This window comes from Aulonocara sp. 'chitande type north' Nkhata Bay, linkage group LG6, assembly GCF_057382095.1.
Source record: "Aulonocara sp. 'chitande type north' Nkhata Bay isolate Kocher_YH1m ecotype deep benthic linkage group LG6, A_spYH_male_GT1.1, whole genome shotgun sequence".
In the NCBI taxonomy this organism is placed as follows: Eukaryota; Metazoa; Chordata; class Actinopteri; order Cichliformes; family Cichlidae; genus Aulonocara; species Aulonocara sp. 'chitande type north' Nkhata Bay.
Genome location: NC_141349.1, coordinates 12,415,724 through 12,435,973, shown reverse-complemented (window position 1 = coordinate 12,435,973; position 20,250 = coordinate 12,415,724). Strand labels below are relative to the sequence as shown.

At 38.3% G+C, this 20,250-nt stretch overlaps 2 protein-coding genes across 2 annotated transcripts; both read left to right on the top strand.

Moving 5' to 3' along the window:
* Positions 1–695: 695 nt before the first annotated feature.
* LOC147327360 (B-cell receptor CD22-like) lies at positions 696–5,681 on the top strand. Its single transcript, XM_086294986.1, has 7 exons — positions 696–750; positions 3,057–3,362; positions 3,437–3,670; positions 3,760–3,864; positions 4,051–4,263; positions 4,366–4,707; positions 5,332–5,681. Exons 1-7 carry the CDS (start codon positions 696–698, stop codon positions 5,679–5,681), a joined length of 1,605 nt encoding a protein of 534 aa, XP_086151112.1.
* A 6,643-nt stretch (positions 5,682–12,324) lies between these two features.
* On the top strand, positions 12,325–19,815 carry LOC147327359 (B-cell receptor CD22-like). The gene is made up of 8 exons (XM_086294982.1): positions 12,325–12,640; positions 12,715–12,948; positions 13,038–13,142; positions 13,329–13,541; positions 13,646–13,987; positions 18,260–18,605; positions 18,683–18,740; positions 18,840–19,815. The coding sequence occupies exons 1-8, from the start codon at positions 12,325–12,327 to the stop codon at positions 19,080–19,082; spliced, it is 1,857 nt and encodes a 618-aa protein (XP_086151108.1). The 3' UTR covers positions 19,083–19,815.
* Positions 19,816–20,250: the final 435 nt, after the last annotated feature.

Here is a 20,250-nt window from a genome sequence, read left to right as displayed (position 1 = left end):
CTACTGTCGGACCTCGTGCAGTGTAGGATCCTGGTTTCCTCTTGGTGCACGACGATGCCTAACTTCATGTGGTGAGAGTATGCAGGCAGTTATTGGAGGATGAAAGAATTAATAGCATTGACTGACCCCAACACTCGCCTGACCCCCAGGATAGCATCTGTTGTGACTTCAGGAGGATGTGCTGATGTTGTCAGGCATGCATAAAAGCATGTGGGGGCAGTACAAACTACTAAGAATCATTTTTATTTACAAAAACAAAATTTTGTATCATATTTCCACTTTGATTTTCAGAGTGTGTTTGAATTCTGCTCTCTGTTGGTTGCTCATTGGTTGATCAGAGTAGTGGTGTCCTTTCACTCCTAACACATTACCCAGTCCATATCAATGTAGAAATGTAGAATGACATTTTTTTCCACACTAAAAACATTAAAAATGTTTGGGGGTTTTTTTGTTGTAAGGTGATGAAAAACATACAGAGACAAAAATACTGCATTACGCAATTCCTTTTAAAACTCATGATGATGGAGGAAGTGATTAAAAGGTGTTAAACCTTCACACAGTTTATTTTTAGACGTAGTGATGTTCATACCTGTCAGTTCTGTTTTCAGCCTTTCCCGGGAGCACGTTCAGCTCTAAAGATCTTTTAAAGATTCATACAATCAACTTTCTGACTAAAGCTGAAATCTACAGCAGCCATGATCGTGGCAGAAGCTGGATTTTTGTTTTTGGGTTTCATTCTGTGTCTCTCAGGTAGGAATGACTCTTTCTCCTCCTTCCTCCTTACAGGTCTCAGCGTTTTAGCTTTGATGAGCTCTTGAAGAGTCTGAAAGTGCAAGATTATAATCTTTTATGGTACAATGATATCATCATTAAATGACTGGCACAGAGTAGAAAGACGTGTAAACTTAAATCTGCACACATTTGATAATGAATCTTCTGTTGTGTTTCAACATATAAAAAGATCAAAAATGGTCTCCTGTCAGCTCACAGTATGAATATGTTGATAGTATAAGAAGTATAACATCATTACTGGAACAACAATCCCCAGACTGAGATAATTATTATGAGGTGTGTTAAGATTAAAGTGCAGTCAGTATCACAGAGGTGGCTGTCTTAGTACAATGTCAGATCTCCAGCGTAACCTTTGTTGAACACATAACCTGATCTTGAGCAGGTATGCATGTGCAGGCAAACTGGGCAGTTCTTGGCGCCTGGAGCCCAGGGGCGGCCTATGACAGATCATCTGGTCCGCTGGAACTCAAGCCCTTTTGGCCATGAACCTTGGCCCAATTAAGGCCTCCCTTCCTCTCCTGCTGGGATGTATGTGCAGATATTGCCAAGATGTGTGGCCTTAGGTCTTCAGTACTTTACGGCAGCGGTCCCCAACACCCGGGCAAAAGACCAGTACCGGTCCATGTGTCGTTTGGTACCATGCCACGAGAGTTGAGGCTCAGGTGTGAAATTTATGGTTTTCAGGATTTTTATTGTTAAATTGGCTTACCTGGGTCTTTTCCCGTGTTGTAGTTGTGTGTCTTATTTTGAGAGAAATATTTCCGAGTTACCATAGCAACCAGAGAGCATTAAGGGGCAGAGAGGGGGATGTTTTTGGTGCATTTCAGGAGGATGTTGCTGATAATGTTACACAATTACACAGTGAATTCACATTTATTATTATATTTATAAAATTACACAGTTTTTGTCTTGGTTGTATCATTTTATTTTGTTGTATTTATCCGCAACACCTTTAAGGCTGGTCTGTGAAAATATTGTCTGACATTAAACAGGTGGCGCAAAAAACTTTTGGGACCGCTGCTCTACAGGGCTGCAGATGGCCCGGTTCTCCCGGATCCATCTCCGTTTGCCTCTGTCTCATGGGAGCGTTATTGTGGCATCCCATGTCATTTTTAAGTACATTTTGTGACAAAGATACACACATTCACACCCCATAAGAATATTGTTGATTTATGTACCTGTGCATTTTTTATTTTGTGTTGAAGCTGTTCTGTTTCTTCTTTACACATGCATTTCTATTTGTAGGCGATTTTTTTTATTACATCTTCCTGTGTAATAAAAAATAAATAATATAAAATAATAAAAATAAAGTGTGACAGAACAGCTGCTTAAAGATTGCTGATAAAAAGGATTGCACTGAGACATGCTGATGAGAAGATGAGTATTCGTTGATGTTGTGAGACACAAAAACATGCAGGAAATCATATTGTTGTCGCCCCAACAACACTTCCATTGTGTTTTGCATGTTTTTGCAGCTTTTTGTTTTTTTTTTTTCCATGTTGCAGTGCATCTGACCTCTGAAGGCCACCTTATAAAATTCCTATCCCATGTCATTGTTTGTGGGGGTTTTCTAGAACACACATGCTGTGTGAATGTTAAAGCTGTTTGTGATTCCAATTACTTCCAATTACCTCTGCTTACTCTGCTGTTAAAAACAGCAGAGTAAGCAGAGTTCATCATCACAGCTGTTCATGTTGATCGCTGATCTTCAGCCTGGAGATTCTGTTTCACCGCAGAGGTGTTACCATTATAAACCAGACACAGACAACAGTTTTCACCACTGCAGCTTCCTGCTCTTGCAAAAACAACCTCAAAGAACACGTCATTTATAATATGATGAACAAAACAGACTCAAATGAAAGAAAGAAGTCGTGTTTTGTGTGTTCGATGTGTTAGACAACTAAGTACAAAACTGTCCTGTTAGCTGGTGCACTTAGATTGTCTTTTTAATATTCAAGCTGTTGTATTTATTCTCTCAAGGTTACATGTAAAAGTTACAACAATAACAAATGATGGGTGTCTGATACCGTGTTCAATTTGTGCTTTGCCTCTAAGATATGAGTAATTATTTAGGAGTCACTAAACATGAATAAAAAGGATTATATTATTATAAATAAATTATAAATTATATAAGCTGTCTATAACTTAAAATACTCAAGTTATTTCTTACACTGCAGTTATAACATTATTTTAAAATTCATGATATAAAAACAGAGAGTAACAAAAATAATAAATCTGTTCACTAATGAAAGTTTCCATTAAAGGTGTTAATGGAGGAGAAACCAGGATCTGTGCTCTCAAAGGTTCATCAGTGGATCTGCACTGCTCACATCAACATCTGACTTCAAGCAGCAAATGGTTCACTATAGACTGGGATGGTTACAAGTATGTTCAGAGTGAGCTCTCTGTGGATGGACAACGTGTAACGTACAACATGCCTGAAGAGAAAAAGTCAACTTTAACCATCAATGATCTAAGAGAGAGTGATGCAAACGCTTACTGCTGTATGAATACTACAGACAGTCCAGGACACTGTTGGCTCAACAGAATTACTCTCCAAGTTGTTGCAGGTACAGTGACTTTTACTCATTAATAACTTTCCAAATGACATCATTGTATAAGTTGTTCTCCACCATCCTCTCAGAGCTGCAGGTAAAGGTGATTCCTGCCACAGAGGGACAGACAGTAACACTGATGTGCAGCAGCAGCTGTCCTCTGACTGAAAAGCCTGCAGCCTACATCTGGTACAAGAACAGAGAGTTTCTCTATGAGGACTGGTCTCCCTGGTACCAAGAGCTGCTCAGCAGTGAGGAAGCAGTCACATACTCCTGTGCTGTCAAAGGCTACGAGCATCTCAGAGCCCCTGAAGTCTCTGTGGGTGAGTCATGATGTTTATTGTTCTACAAAACAAACACAACGAGTCACACAGTGAATCATTTGAATCAATATTATTTCTTTGTTGTACAGATTCCCTCACAGAGACCTGCTTCAGTGTGACCTATGCTAAAGGGAGAATGTGTTCTTACAGGAAGACAACAGTAGATGAGCCGTGCTCCATCACATATCCCAGAGGTGAAGCTTCAACAAATAAGCAAATATCTTCCATCAAACCTCTATATTAGTTTAATGTCATTTTCCTTATATAAGATAAGGCTAAATATTGCCTTTGTTAATAAATCTAGTAGCAGGCATTCTAAGAACAGAAATAAAATTTTGTACATTATTGTGTCTTATGAAAACTTTTTAATCATCTTTCAGAGGTTCGTGTTCAAAAAACCTCCTACACATCAGATAGTGTCACACTGACCTGTAACACCACCTGTAAGCTGTTTGACCCTCAAACTGCCTACATGAGCTGCAGAAACACAAGCGGAAACTACAAGAATCAACAATGTTTAACTCACAACAATTCAACATACAAGTTCTCTTGTGCTGTAAAAAACCACAAGTACCTTGAGTCTGCAGTAGTCTGTGAGTAATACACAACTCGTTTTTTTCTGTCAGTTAACTATAGATAAAAGTTTCAGCATACAGACCATTCAAACAACTCTAAATCATTCATCTATATTTCAGGTGTTCAGGATAAAAAATGCCGGATTAGGAATTATGTCAGCAGGAGAATCTGTGCTCTGGAAGGATCTTCAGTCAACATCACAAGTGAATACTCACATCCTGATAACATGAAGGCAGAGTTTAAGTATTGGAGTAAAAAATGGAGAAAAGATAAAGTGGAAGTTGAAGAGCTGCTTCAGGCTGCAGGTCGTGTGGAGTATCAGGACAACATGAAGAACCAACACATCCTGACCATCAACAACCTGAAGAAGAATGACTCAGGAGGATACACATTCAGATTCAACAAAGATCATAAAGGATGGACACAGTCTGATCTGCCTGGAGTCTTTTTGATTGTCACAGGTAAATCTAAACTCTTCACTCAGCAGACTTTACTCATTAATGTCTGAACAGGAGCAGAGGTGGAAGAAATATTCAAATGTTGTGAATATAGTATCAGCACACTGTAACACCTTGAAAGTATTTACATGTTTTCAAGAAATCAACTTAAATAAATAAAAGTTTTCCCTATCTGTGCTTAGCTAATTTTGACAGTTTTATGCACAGATTGTTTGGTATTTCAAACTGGAGTTCCTTAAATCATAATAATCATTTGTAGTTTTGCTGTCACCCGTTAATTTCTAAATATATTTACATTATTAAATTTGACTCTTTTCAGGTTTAATACAATAGTTTTAATACCAGACATAGCAAGATGGATAAATATTGAAGAGTAAAAAGTATAATCATTTGAGATGGTGGAATATAAAGTTACACAAAACTGAAAGCAAAAGTACCTTGAATTTGTACTTAAGTACACTGCTTTAATAAATAAATACTTTTCATCACTGGAGAAAAGGATTGTGTAAACCCGAGAGGTTTTTTGGTTCTTGTACCAAGGAGGTTTTGTAGTAAAGTCATGAAACCATCTTTCATGTCTAAGCCACACAGGAGATTTTTTGTTTTTGACCAATGTTCCTCTTCCAGAGCTGAGAGTGAAGATGAGTCCTTCTGCAGTGGTGACAGAGGGTCAGAGAGTCACACTGACCTGCAGCACCAGCTGTCCTCTGACTGACAACACAAACTACATTTGGTACTTGAACAGTCGACCTCTGACCCCGAGAGAGAACCAGAACAAACATCTGATCCTAGACCCAGTCAGCAGGGAGGATGCAGGAAACTACTCCTGTGCTGTGAAAACCCACAAAGAGATCAGCTCTGCTCCAAAGACTCTCACTGTCCAAAGTATCACAGGAACATGGACACCAGCAGCTGCAGGAGTTTCTGCAGCTCTGCTGGTTTTAATACTTCTCACTGTCTGCTGGTGTGTTAGGTAAACATATGTTTTCTTTCAAAATGATCCTGTTATTTTTAATGTCATGTTTCTTGACTTTTTCATTAATTTTTATGAATCAGGAAAAAGAGGACTTTCAGTCAACCTCCAAGAAGGGAAACTTCACACAACGAACAGCAGGTACTAACAGGATTCAAACAAGAACAACTCCTCATCTGTTCTATTACTGTTTATTTGAATGATCATTTATTCTCCATCAGGAAAAAAATGTTTGCGCGTGTGTGTGTGTGTGTGTGTGTGTGTGTGTGTGTGTGTGTGTGTATTGATCACACTGTACAGTATTTTAGTATTAAAGCCAATCAATTAATGTGTCAGTATTTAGCAGTGTGATCAGAACTGCTGCATAGCATTTGAAGACAGGAAAACAAAATGTTGGTTAAAAAAAAAAAGCAGATGTAAAAATTGATCAGGCTTATCAATTAAAGTTAAGAATTGATCAAGAAACTATCATATAAAGAAAATAATTACCTTATAAACATAATTCAATGATAATACTTTGTCTATGTGCAAATTTGAAATAAGGTCTACAAATAGAAACAGGTGCTCTGTTTTATTATCACATATAAATAATTACAGGCGTCAATATTCCTGGCAAGTGTCTTAAATTTTTTTGCAGCCAACAGTCAAAAGTCAAAAAATAAAGAGTCCTCTAAAAATCTGTATTCTTACTGATCCTTCTCAGGGAAATGCAAAGACTTTAGAGGCTCTTTAAAAACTTTAGACCGTACTTCTATCAAAGGAAATGTCCTAAAATAGTGATGCTATTTTCTTGACAAATGATTGTTTAGCCTGTGATGACTTCATACCTGCTGATGTCTAATCAAGAACAAAACCTGCTCCTGAGGTGGTTATGGTCATAGTGCCTTTAAGAATCATGATTACTGATGAGCATCAGTAACAAAGATTCTTCAATGCAACTTTATCCTTTGATTTTTTTTTTCCTGTCAAGTACAACTATTTGATTGTTTTTTAAGCATTGATATATCACTATAAGACAAGACATTTACACTAACCTGTTTATCATTGTATCACATTTAATAGAAACTTTACATTAACAGTTCTTACAACACAGTAGATTCATATCAGTCTCATATGTCGGTTTTGTAACTGACTGGATTAAACAGTAGTGATATAACTGATGGGAAACATCAGCTCTCTCTGAATTCAATGCCATGAAAACCTGTGATTTAAATAGTTTTTTAATAAGCCAATGAACCAACCTTTATCAGCTCAGACCTACAAACAGATATTTTATAATATTCTGATAGAACAATGAAATGTTTAATGCAGTTTAATATGAATTTATAATAACTGTCTCGTCTCCTCAGATGAACCCTGACCACATGTATGGAAACATCTCAACTCAGTCAGCAGAGCAGGATGATCATCACTACAGCAGACTGCACTTCAATGACAACCACACAGCTGACCTCTACTCCACCATCGAGCCACTGCCTGCTCACTAAAGAAAAGGTTGTTACCATGGTGATTTAAAGGGACCGTTTCCCCTTAAGGTTTTTGTGTCTAAAATGAGTTCAGTATCATAGCAGAGACATCAAAGCTGCTTCATCTGTCAGTGTTTGTACTCTCTGTACTGGAACAGAAAATACAGAAAGGAATAACAGAAATACAGAAATGTCTGAGCTTTCCCATTCAAACATGTCTGATAATGAAATACATGTGTTAAAAATTCCTGTGAAACATAACTCAAGACAAAAAAAATAGGACAACTTTATAAAAAAGAAGTGTGTTCTTGCTTTTTTTACTATCTTTTGGCTGATTTGCACTTTTAAATGTAAAACTAACTGTTTCTGGCAGAAATGAAAACACGCTATCATGTCTGCAGGAAATTATTTTATTTTATTTTATTTTATTTTATTTGGGGGGGGGGGGGGGGATGAAAATGTAATGAAATGTGGTCATATCACATGTTTAAATCCAGAGAATGTTGATAAGTAGTACAAAACAAAAACCTCAGAGGTAAAATCAGTATGAAGTGGAAAAACCACCTGCAATACATCAATTCTTCACTAGAGGGCTCATCTTCGAGAGAAAAAAAAAGATAAATGAGGAAGTGATGATGTTAAAGCTAAATGCAGTTTGTCTGCAGCCACACTCACACAAGTTGGTCATTCCTGTTAGACAGAAGTTGATTTCTGACATTTATTCATAGTTCTGATATTTTCTAATCTCTGATGAGTTTTAAGAAATATGTACTACCAGTAATCAGCCATTTATCATAATAATGTTAATCAACATACAACCTTCTTTCTCATTTAGACTAAAAACATATAGCAGCCATGATGGTGACCAAAGCTGGAGGCTTGTTTTTGTGTTTCATTCTGTGTCTTTCAGGTAAAAATAATTTGTTTCTCCTCCTCCTGATGATGTTGCTGGAATTCTGTATCTTCAATGTAAATGCAAAAGTTATGAAATTATTTTAGAAAACAGGAAGTTTACTGTTGTTTTCACCTGTTGTTTCTCTTCCTGCTATGTTCTCTCAACTGTATTAAAGTACCAGATTCTAATCCTTAACAGTAATGTTTATTATTCAAATGTTGTGTTAAAGGTGTTCTGGGAAAACAAAACAGAATATGTGCCTTGAAAGGTTCATCAGTGAATCTGTCCTGCTCAGATCAACAAGCCACTGCAAGAAATAAAGTGATCCTATAATGTACAGCATCATGGGAGCAGAGAGGAACGTCACTCTAACAGTCTAACATAGAGCAGTGAAGTTTTTTCCTGCTGCAGAGAAACTGCTGACAAATCACAAAACTGTCAGCAAAGCAGATTTTATGTGTTGCAGGTACAATGGTTTTACCAACTAACAAAATAATGACTTTAATAATCAATATATGAATGTTATTTATTTATATTTCACTGAGCTGCAGGTAAAGGGGATTCCTGCCAAAGAGATCGATCCCTGACCCTGTGTTTTCTGACGGACCCTCTGACCTTTGTGTGGTACGAGAAAAGAAAGAAAACTACACAGTTGTTTCCGTGTATTTTTGCTAGAGATTAGAGGATCTCCTTTTTTCTCATCCATTTGAGTCTCCCACAACATGTCCACCAGGACTGGTCCTCCTGAGACAGCTGGGGACTCAGTCTGCACACAGTGTAATAGAAACACCTTTAAAGAGAAACACACCTTAAAGATGGCCAAATCAAAGTAAATAAACAACACTGTTCCTAAAAAAAATATTTAAGAAATACTAATTATTTTTATGTATGTTTTTATGTATGTAATCTACATTTTTTTAAGGGGGAATTTGGCCAAGCTGAAGTCTGTGATCAGCTGTGATCCAATGGAAATGATGAGGGATTTTTTTTTTTTAATCAAAGTGTGAAACCTGGGATCCCCCATGTTTCCAGACTTAATAAAAAGAAACTCAAAAGCTTACCTTTACATGTACACCTGACCGTCTCTCCCCTGCAACGGTGGTTTCTTGCTTCTGCTATGATTACTGTGCTACTCACTCATTTATCCAATCTGTTACTGCCATCTACTGGCGGAACTTGATATTGCATCACCGCTACGTCAGGCGAGTGCAAACGTTTCTAAAGGTGCAGTCAGTCGTTTGTTTGTTTGTTTTTACAGAAAAAAGGAAGAAAATTGTTCTCATAAATATACAATCATAAATATGTTAGTGTGTAATTATTTCTTTCAAAAAGTGATTAATTCTCATAAACCTTGAAATGAACCATTAAAAATATATTGAAGTGGGTAACAGTTTGTGTAATCTGACACATCTACAGTACAGTAGCACATTGTAGTACTATGTTAATTTTTAGGCTGTAGTTGCAGTGTTTTGATTTAAATATTGTATGAGGTGCTGAGCCACTTTTACATATATCGATACTTAGTGTCATTTGTAATCTACTATATAGGTTTGTAATGTACAGTACACTCAGTTTCTTAAAATCAACAATATACTTTATATTTAAGTAATGTAAAATATATTTTTGTTTCTTCATGTTATTAATAATTATAAAATGGATAAGAATGTTGTTAAAACTATCCAGAAGTGAATTTACGCTGCTGTGTTATAAAAGTCCTAATTAGGGGGTTTCCTTCTAAAAACCATCATGAATGAGGAAGTGTTAATTGTGTTAAAGCTGCATGTGGTTTATCTTTAGGCCCACTGACATTAGTTCTGTTTTCAGCCTTTCCTGTGAGAATATTCAGCTGTAAAGACTCATACAATCAACTTTTTGATTAGTGATTGATTGTATGTCAGTCATGGTGTTGGCAGAAGTTGGATTTTTCTTTTTGGGTTTCATTCTTTACCTCTCAGGTAGGAATTACTATTTCTTCTTCTTATGATGACTGAAGACTGAAAAAAAATGTTTCAATAGTAGAAAATTTCTGGAAAGTTATTAAAGGGTGTAAGAAAACATGTGATTCACTGTTAAGTAAGAGGATGTTAAACTCTTGAAATGTATCAAAGTCTGGTGCAATTTTACCATCAGTGAATGGATGGCACAGAGTAGAAAGGTGTGTAAACAAGATACATTTGCACACATTTCCTAATGAATGTTCTGTTAAAGCATTTCAGGGAAAACTAAACAGCAACCAAACAGGAATCTTTGCCAAGGTGAGCTGTGTGGTGAGCAGGGGTAGGACCCAAACCCAGGACTCAGAGATGGAATAGTTAACTGAAAGTGGCAGCTTTATTGGTTGAGAAAGCAAACTAAAAACTAGGAAAAGTACAAAGAAACACCAAACAAAGCATAAAAAAGATAAACTACAAATAAAGACTCTGTTGTCTATAGAACTCATGACTAGATGTAAACAAGAGACCACACACACCTCACTAAACACTGTGCTAATCTGGAGGACACGATGAGAGACAGGGGAACGGTGAAGAGTTAAATACTTGCATGATAACAAGGCGATTGGAAACAGGAGGGCACACTGCTGGAACAAATCAAAAATAATGAAACAGAGCAAGTGAAAGGGGACACAATGGATACAGGACAAGAGACTATCAGTCTGTGGCCTGTTTAATAGCATTTAGCTGGTTATGGTTTTCTCGTTCAATCTTGTGTCTTGTCTGTATGTTTGAGTCTCTGTCTCAGTGTTAGTCATTTCCTGTTTTTTATAGTCTCGTCTTTTGTGCTTTGTATTTAGTTCTACTTGTTTGGCTAATCTGCAGTGATTTCACTCACTTGTGTCTCGTTCTCCCCAGATATCTTCCCTGTCTCCCTAATTATCCTTCTATGTGTGTATTTGTGGTCTCTGTCCCTGCATAAATTGTTGTAATCCATACTTTCTTACTAGAGGTGTGCTCTTTCTAAAAAGGAGGAAGTGATGTAATGCTGTTAAAGCTGCAAAGAGTTTATCTTTAGGTGCAGTGATGTTCACAATTGTCCGTTCTGTTTTCAGCCTTTCCTGCGAGCACACTCAGCTGTAAAGATCTTTTCAAGATTCAAACAACCAACTTTCAGACTAGAAGCTGAAATCTACAGCAATCATGATCTTGGCAGAAGCTGGATTTTTTGGGGTGGGTTTCATTCTGTGTCTCTCAGGTAGGAATGCCTCTTTCTCCTCCTTATGATAACTGAAGACTATAAAAATGTTTAGAAAAACTTACAAAGGTTATTAAAGAATGTTAGAAAACATGAGATTCACTGTTAGGCAGCAGAAGTTCTGCTTTGAAGAGCTCCTGAAGTGCACAAAAGGACAATAATATCATCACTGAATGACTGGAACAGAGTAGAAACATGTCTAAACAGATGTTTGTAATGAATGTTGTGTTAATCCGCTGAAGGGAAACTGAACAGATACCATGCAGGACTCTTCACACTTGAACTCTTAAAAGCCATGAACATATAAAGAAATCAGAAATTGGTTTGTTTTTTTTTTTTCAGCTCACAGAATGAATATTTTGTCATTAGAACATCATTAATGGAAAAATCCACTCTCAGCCCAGATGGAGGTTTAAAAAGAGTGAAACCAACAGAAAACAGCTGTTAAAATCAGTTTAAAGCCCCTGAAACACAACACAAGAACTACAAATTCCCATGAAACAGTGCTTGGTACTGCTGTCTTTGAAATATCATGATCCTTTACACTGATACAAAGAGCAGCTGCAGCTTGACACCAGAGTAAGGTTTACATCATTACAGCTGTTCATGCTCACGAAGCATCAGTCTGGAGATTCTTTGACACCACAGACGTGTTTCCATCATAAACCAGAAACAGAAAATCGTTTTAACACCTCTGCAGCTTTCTGCTCTCACAAAAGGAAAAAATAAACTTGAACTTGAACATGTGACTAAAGACAACAGCATGCTGTAGAGACAACACAAAGTACTAAAATACACTTTGTGTTGTAAATAATGTGGGAAATGGTTGCATGTAATTTCTCATGCCTAAAGACACAGCATACACGGACATGAAGAGGAAGATACATGTACAGGAAGTTAAGTTTCACTGTGCAGTGTGTTAAACTGAATATGAAACTGTCACTCTGTCGTCATTTTAATCCTTTGCTTTAATAAAGAGAAGTTAACCCAGCAAGGTGAGGTGGTTAGTTTGTCTTTCTAATGTCTGAGTTTTTTTACATTTACTCTTAACTTTAAATGTCAGCAAACAGCAACAATCACAGCTGATCTGCTCACTAATGCAAGTTTGTGTTAAAGGTGTTAATGGAGGAGAAACCAGGATCTGTGCTTTCAAAGGTTCATCAGTGGATCTGCACTGCTCACATCAACATCTGACCTCAAGCAGCAAATGGTTCACTGTACACTTAAATGGATCAATGAGTGAGCTCTCTGTGGATGGACAACGTGTAACGTACAACATGTCTGAAGAGAAAAAGTCAACTTTAACCATCAATGATCTAAGAGAGAGTGATGCAAACACTTACTGCTGTATGAAGACTACAGACAGACCAGGAAACTGTTCACTCAGTAACATTACTCTTCAAGTAGTTACAGGTACAGTGACTTTTACTCATGAATTACTTTCTAAATGACATCATCGTATAAGTTGTTGTCCATCATCCTCTCAGAGCTGCAGGTAAAGGTGATTCCTGCCACAGAGGGACAGACAGTAACACTGATGTGCAGCAGCAGCTGTCCTCTGACTGAAAAGCCTGCAGCCTACATCTGGTACAAGAACAGAGAGTTTCTCTATGAGGACTGGTCTCCCTGGTACCAAGAGCTGCTCAGCAGTGAGGAAGCAGTCACATACTCCTGTGCTGTCAAAGGCTACGAGCATCTCAGAGCCCCTCAAGTCTCTGTGGGTGAGTCATGATGTTTATTGTGCAACAAAACAAACACAATGAGTCACACAGTGAATCATTTGAATCAATATTATTTCTTTGTTGTACAGATTCCCTCACAGAGACCTGCTTCAGTGTGACCTATGCTAAAGGGAGAATGTGTTCTTACAGGAAGACAACAGTAGATGAGCCGTGCTCCATCACATATCCCAGAGGTGAAGCTTCAACAAATAAGCAAATATCTTCCATCAAACCTCTATATTAGTTTAATGTCATTTTCCTTATATAAGATAAGGCTAAATATTGCCTTTGTTAATAAATCTAGTAGCAGGCATTCTAAAAACAGAAATAAAATTTTGTACATTATTGTGTCTTATGAAAACTTTTTAATCATCTTTCAGAGGTTCGTGTTCAAAAAACCTCCTACACATCAGATAGTGTCACACTGACCTGTAACACCACCTGTAAGCTGTTTGACCCTCAAACTGCCTACATGAGCTGCAGAAACACAAGCGGAAACTACAAGAATCAACAATGTTTAACTCACAACAATTCAACATACAAGTTCTCTTGTGCTGTAAAAAACCACAAGTACCTTGAGTCTGCAGTAGTCTGTGAGTAATACACAACTCGTTTTTTTTTCTGTCAGTTAACTATAGATAAAAGTTTCAGCATACAGACCAATCAAACAACTCTAAATCTTCCATCTATATTTCAGGTGTTCAGGATAAAAAATGCCGGATTAGGAATTATGTCAGCAGGAGAATCTGTGCTCTGGAAGGATCTTCAGTCAACATCACATGTGAATACTCACATCCTGATAACATGAAGCCAAAGTTTAAATGTTGGAGTAAAAAATGGAGGAAAGATAAAGTGGAAGTTGAAGAGCTGATTGAGGCTGCAGGTCGTGTGAAGTATCAGGACAACATGAAGAACCAACACATCCTGACCATCAACAACCTGAAGAAGAATGACTCAGGAGGATACACATTCAGATTCAACAAAGATCATAAAGGATGGACACAGTCTGATCTGCCTGGAGTCTTCTTGATTGTCACAGGTAAATCTTAATTTCTTACTCAGCAGACTTTACTTAGAGGTTTAAGAACTGTTCAGGTCATTTAATAGCGAGAAAATATCAGCCATAACGCCATAACAAGTAAGAGTCCTGCATTTAAAAACGTCAAAATATTCAGACCTTTTAAGAAATTTATTTATCAGAATCTGAAGTACTCATTGTGTCAGTGTTTTATATTTACAGGTGATACAGTCATGTGTTCGATTCTCAGCTGTCAGTGTTTCAGGTTGTTTATTTTAAATAATCTACTTGTGGACTGTTTTAGTTGAATCTACATAAATCACATTCTTTAAGATCATCACTTCAAATGCTGACATCCTCTCACAACCATGTATCTCTGAATATTAGACTTTAAATGAACTCAGAAAAACTGCCTGTTTTCAGATTGTAGCAATTTTCCACATAATCCAGAAGGGTTTTTTTTATGCCTTACAGATCTACATACTTCAACTATCAAAATTTAAAGTGCTAATATACAAAAAGACAAAGGGATTATCTTCCAAGTTTTTTCTGCACATGAAAATGTATATGTAAACTTAACATACAAAGTAAAGAAATTTGTGTTTGGTTGATTGTTTCTTTGCTGTAACAATACATTTTATACTGTTGGAAAGCTTGTTCATTTCTCCTGAAATCTAGCCACACTGGTAATGAAAATGGATTTGTTGGTTGAGCAGAACAGTTGCGTATGTGGGCTACACCCATGAACAGCAGTTGTCAAACAGTTTATTCTCCTGTTGACTCTCCTTTAATGTTTTTTGTTGGATTGGATGAAGTAAGAACAAACAAGACAAGCATATGGAAGAACCAGACACAATCAAACCAGCCTTTCACTTCCTCCTCATACTGATCACACACTGCTGTGGGATGATATCCACAGCCAGTCAGCCAGCTTTGCCACACTTTAAACCTATGATTCAACTATCATTGGCAGAATCTAGACTCATATTGTGCAAACCTTTATTGCAAATCTGTGAAAGACAGCATAGCGGTCTTATGTGCTGAGGAGGCGAGGAAACTGTGTTCTTGCGTTGTCGTATTCTTGGGCTGGGTTAGCCCTAACACCAGCTTGAAGTTGCCCTATGGCACTGGCCCTTTCCGAATCAGTCAAACATGCTATGCTTAGAGCAGACACTGACTGTTAGCTGTAGCAGCGTCCATGCTAACAGGTGCAGCTAATCAGGCCCCAATCAGGCACACGATTGTCAGCTGCTGGGATACCAGGAGCCCAAAACAAGAGACAACATCAGAATAAGCTGTAGGGCGTGGGTGTCCAACTCCAGTCCTGGAGAGCTACTGTCCTGCAGCTTTTAGATGGATCCTTGTTCCGACACACCTGAATCAAACTTGATGGCATGCCGAAGAGGTAATCCAACCATTTGACTCAGCTGTGTTGGAGTAGGGATGCATCTAAAACCTGCAGGGACACCGGCCCTTGAGGCCTGGACTTGGACACCCATGCTGTAGGGCATTCCAGAGTGGGCAAGTTTTTTTTTTTATGCATTTAACCCACATACTCAACTCTGCTGTTTAAATCAATAAAACATTTTACTTGCAAACATATCACTATTTGATGGTAAAAAAAGGGAAAAAAAATACAGGCTTTTTTTTTTTTATATAAGATTTATTGCTACAAAGAATTGTTACAACAAAGAAATTATAAATCAAAAACTAATTTCCTACTTTTTTACATAACACTGTGCTCTTCAGGACTTTCAGATATAAAAAGTATATTTATGTGGATTCACCTCTGTTTGCACCATTTTGTTATGAGCTGTTGCGTCTGTGGATGCCAAAGAGAGAACTTTCATAATAATGGCTGGACACTGAGCTGACTCTACCTGCCTCCCGCATGTAGCACAAGCAATTACTAGTATAAGGCTGTAGAATTTGAATTTATAAAGCAAATTACAAAAACTGTTAATACTTCCAAGAACCATTGAGCAAGGCATATTACTTGATAGATGCTATTAGGAATGCTTTTAAAAGGCATCAACAGCACAGACACAGTGGATATCATTCACAGAACAAAGTTTTCAACCAGGATGTAAACATTTTTATTTCTGCTGTTATATTGATGTAATTTGACATTTTCATATGTTTTAAATGAAACAAAATTAAATGTTCACACTTCAGATGTTTTGGTAAATCCAATTATTTATTTAATGGGTTGATCGTAATTATTTATGCGTAAGATGTTATAATACCCTGGTTCACTCAGTGACTACTCTGTCTCATAAAAATCTTCTTTAATTCAGTTCAATTCAATCCAACAGTATTTACATACAAATGAACTGAACTAAAGAAAAAACCCAATAATCCCCTATGAGCAAGCACTTGGTGACAGTGGGGAGGAAAAACTACCTTTCAAAAGGTAGAAACCTCCGGCAGAACCAGGCTCAGGGAGGGGCGGCCATCTGCCGCGACCGGTTGGGGGGTGGAGCCGATGACAAAGTTATACACAACTCAATATTAAAGCAAATATTATGTGCACGGTGGCACGGTGGTGATCACTGTTGCCGCACAGCAAGAAAGTCCTGAGTTCAATTCCACCTTTCTGTGCGGAGTTTGCATGTTCCCCCCGTGTTTGCGTGGATTCTTCCAGGTACTCCAGCTTCCTCCCAGCGTCCAAAGACATGCAGTTTGTGGGGATAGGTTAATTGAGTAATTCAGATTGCCCATAGGTGTGAACGCGAATGGTTGTCTGTTTCTGTGTGTTGACCCTGCAACCGATTGGTGACTTGTCCAGGGTGTACCCCGCCTCTTGCCCTATGACAGCTGGGATAGGCTCCAGCGCTCCCCGCAACCCTGAAAAAGAGAAGCGGATGGATAAATATTAAAGTAAATATGCCTAAAAATGGATGTTTAGGCACTGGAAGTAACTGTTACTATTTAGTTGTAAATTGCTGATATTTTATTAGATGGAGTGAATAGTCTCCAAAACCAGTTGTGCTTCTTTTTCTTTTTTGGTTTTTCTTTTGGCACTTGGTCATCTCGGGCCTCTGGATTTTCTGGTTTAGTAGCGCTGGCCTCCTCTTTTTCTGGCTGATTCTCCTGAAGTGTTGCGTCTTTTTCTGGTTTGATAAACTGGCCTCTTTTCCTGATCTTGACTGATGTAGTGTCTTGTCTTGGGCTGGAGAATTTTCAGGATTGGCAACGTTGGACTGGTCTTCTTGCTTTTTTTTCTTGTCTCTTGCAGAGACAGCAAAGACTCCTGAAATGAGATCTTTTCTTACTCTGTTTGCCTGAGTTGGTTTCGGATTGTTGTGTTCTCCTGGTTTTGCTTCTCCATGATTTCCTGGTGGGAAGCTTTGGTTTCAGCTCTTCTTTTAAGTTTTGCGCCTTCAAATCATTTTTTTCACGAAGAGCCTCACTGGTGCTGAGTTTGTCTTTCATCTTAGCGAGCTCACATCGGGCTCTTTGTTCCTGATCTTTGCGCTTTGCAACTTCCTCTTCAAGATTCTTTTGAGTTTTGAGGAGCTGCTCACGGAGTTGTTCGATCTCTTCTTGCTGTTTTTTACACTGGACCTCCAACTAAGCTTCTCGATCGGTTTTCACGTCTGTAGAGTCTGTGTGTGGAGCTTCTGCAGTTCGTGTTGAAGCGTCCACACTCAGCTCTGCAGCTGTGTTGCTGTCTTCAACAGGAGCTCAGGTGTTGTTGTGTCCTCGGATCTGTGTTTCTGCAAGCCTGTTCCAGTTCTTCAAGGATGGTTTTTTTCAGCATTTTCTCTGCAGGACTGTAGCTGCAGGCGAAGCCAATTGTGGTGAGGTGTGGTGGCGGTGCCGTGCATGGAGGGCAGACGCACCTGCACAGCATCCTTAATCACGCTCGCCGAGTTAAAACCACGGGGACTCATGAGTTGGGGTGTGTTGTGGTGTGATGCAAGTCAATAATGGCTTAATACTGTGACCTGTGGACTCGCCGTGCCTTATTCACACACCACCAATTATTCTGTGTTTTAGCCGCAGCAGCTTTGTGGTTTGCAGTTGTCATTTTGTAAAGATTGGTTTTGCACATGCACTGAGCCTCCTGCAGGTGGCATCTCAGCGCACCCAGTTCATCAGTGTCATTATATGGATGACTGCCATCGTTTGGTATTAAGTGAGGTTTAGGCTGTGGTTGAGACGGCCCATCATTGGTTCTAAGGTCAGGATTGGGCTGATGTTGCACAGGCCCTTGATTTGGTAAAAACCGTGGATTTTACCATTGTTGCCCAACAATACTTTACAACACTGCCAATGTTCTTCTTTCAGAGCTGAGAGTGAAGATGAGTCCTTCTGCAGTGGTGACAGAGGGTCAGAGAGTCACACTGACCTGCAGGACCAGCTGTCCTCTAACTGACAACACAAACTACATTTGGAACTTGAACAGTCGACCTCTGACCCCGAGAGAGAACCAGAACAAACATCTGATCCTAGACCCAGTCAGCAGGGAGGATGCAGGAAGCTACTCCTGTGCTGTGAAAACCAACAAAGAGATCAGCTCTGCTCCAAAGACTCTCACTGTCCAAAGTATCACAGGAACATGGACACCAGCAGCTGCAGGAGTTTCTGCAGCTCTGCTGGTTTTAATACTTCTCACTGTCTGCTGGTGTGTTAGGTAAGTGTTGGTTCACAGCAGTAGATTCAATCTCTGCTCTGAAGTCACTAATTTTTCAGTTTATTAACTTCAACCAGGAAAAAGAGAACTTCTGGTCAGTCTCCAACAACTGAAAGGTCTGATCAAATTGAACAGGTAAAGATTAGAGTTTAAAAAAACTCATTTTTGCCAACATACAATAAAAGGAGTCAAGTTTAAAGTGCATTATAATGTAATGCTGTTTGTCTTTATCAGCTCAGTCCTGGTCCTGTGTATGAAAACGTCTCAACACAACCAAAACAGGAGGATGAAGTGCACTACAGCAGAGTCCACTTCAGAAACAAACATGTGGTTCCTCTTTGTTCCATCGTACAGTCACATCAGCCCAGACAACCGGAGTGTTCTCATTATGCTTCTGTCAGCATCAGCTCTGATGGAGCATCTGGTGTCACTCCAGCAGACACAGACTTACAGACTTACTCTACTGTGAAAGTTTGAGAGAGATGTCATGGTCAATAACTGCTTATGTCATGGCAGAGTACAACCTGAAGAGGTCACCAGAAACTCAGCCAACCTAATCAGAGGAAAAATATTTACTTGTTGAAAGCTGTTACTGTGAATGATGTGTGCATCGTGCTATTTCTCTGGTCTACATTTATTAGGAGAGTAGAAGTACATTTATTATACTCACTGCCAGAAGAGAGATAAAAGTAACTACAAAAACACATTTAAAGGATCTTGATAAGCGTGAATCCACCAAGTAGAACTACACAAATTTGATCCTTCCTCTGAAGTCTGAGTTTAATTTCCTAATTTCTTTTTCTACCGCAGGACACACCTTCTGTGTCCTTTTTTAACAACATACAAAAACCCCACCATAAATATATCTGTCACTAACTTAATTATGTGATTTTAAGCCATATTGAATATTTGTTGTTGAAAATGCTTTTCATTGTATGCTTATTATCCTAATAGTTGTCTCATAAGCAACGACTTCAGTGTTATTACTGTATAAGTTGCTAATAGGAGATGCACTGTTAGTAAAGTATATTTTCAATTCTTTTGTTGTGATAAGAGTTTTAAACTTCATTAAAGTAAAAAAAAAAACTATGATCATCCTGTTAGAAAAGAATATTGAAATAGTATAGTGTTTGTGTTTGGTAATGAAATGTTCTTTTGAAGAATTTGGTGGTAATAAACCAAGATGCACATTTAAAACTAACAAGTGTAATTCCACATTAACAATCAATAATCTAACAGAGTAATGAGAGTTTTACTGTTTTAATGAAGCTGCAAATGAGAAAACTGCCACCAAAGCAGAATTCAGCTCAGTCTTGCAGATACAGCAGACTCCACAAATTCATCCTCTATAAGGAGCGATCATTTGGAAGAACTGAAGATAATTTATTGAGAATTAATTAAGCTATTCTGCGATTAGTCTCCAATGACCCATCACGGTAGAACAAAAAGCCAGTGGTGACAGGATTTAAGATAGGACCCAGAGTCTAGATGCTGGTGATGATGAAGATGAGGCTTAGATGGAACTCGAGGTGACTTGGATGAGGTGGAGATGAAGAAGAAGATGGTTGCATGAAAGAGAGTCTGCAAGGGAGAATGACAGAACAGAATTGAGATTTAAAGTGTGAATCTTCATGCTCCATCTACC

Coding starts and splice junctions, on each gene's coding strand:
- LOC147327360 (XM_086294986.1), top strand. CDS start 696: ATGATCGTGGCAGAAGCTGGATTTTTGTTTTTGGGTTTCATTCTGTGT. Junction 751..3,056: donor TTTCATTCTGTGTCTCTCAG/GTAGGAATGACT, acceptor TTTCCATTAAAG/GTGTTAATGGAGGAGAAACC. Junction 3,865..4,050: donor CTCCATCACATATCCCAGAG/GTGAAGCTTCAA, acceptor ATCATCTTTCAG/AGGTTCGTGTTCAAAAAACC.
- LOC147327359 (XM_086294982.1), top strand. CDS start 12,325: ATGCAAGTTTGTGTTAAAGGTGTTAATGGAGGAGAAACCAGGATCTGT. Junction 13,988..18,259: donor AGTCTTCTTGATTGTCACAG/GTAAATCTTAAT, acceptor TTCTTCTTTCAG/AGCTGAGAGTGAAGATGAGT. Junction 18,606..18,682: donor ACTGTCTGCTGGTGTGTTAG/GTAAGTGTTGGT, acceptor AACTTCAACCAG/GAAAAAGAGAACTTCTGGTC.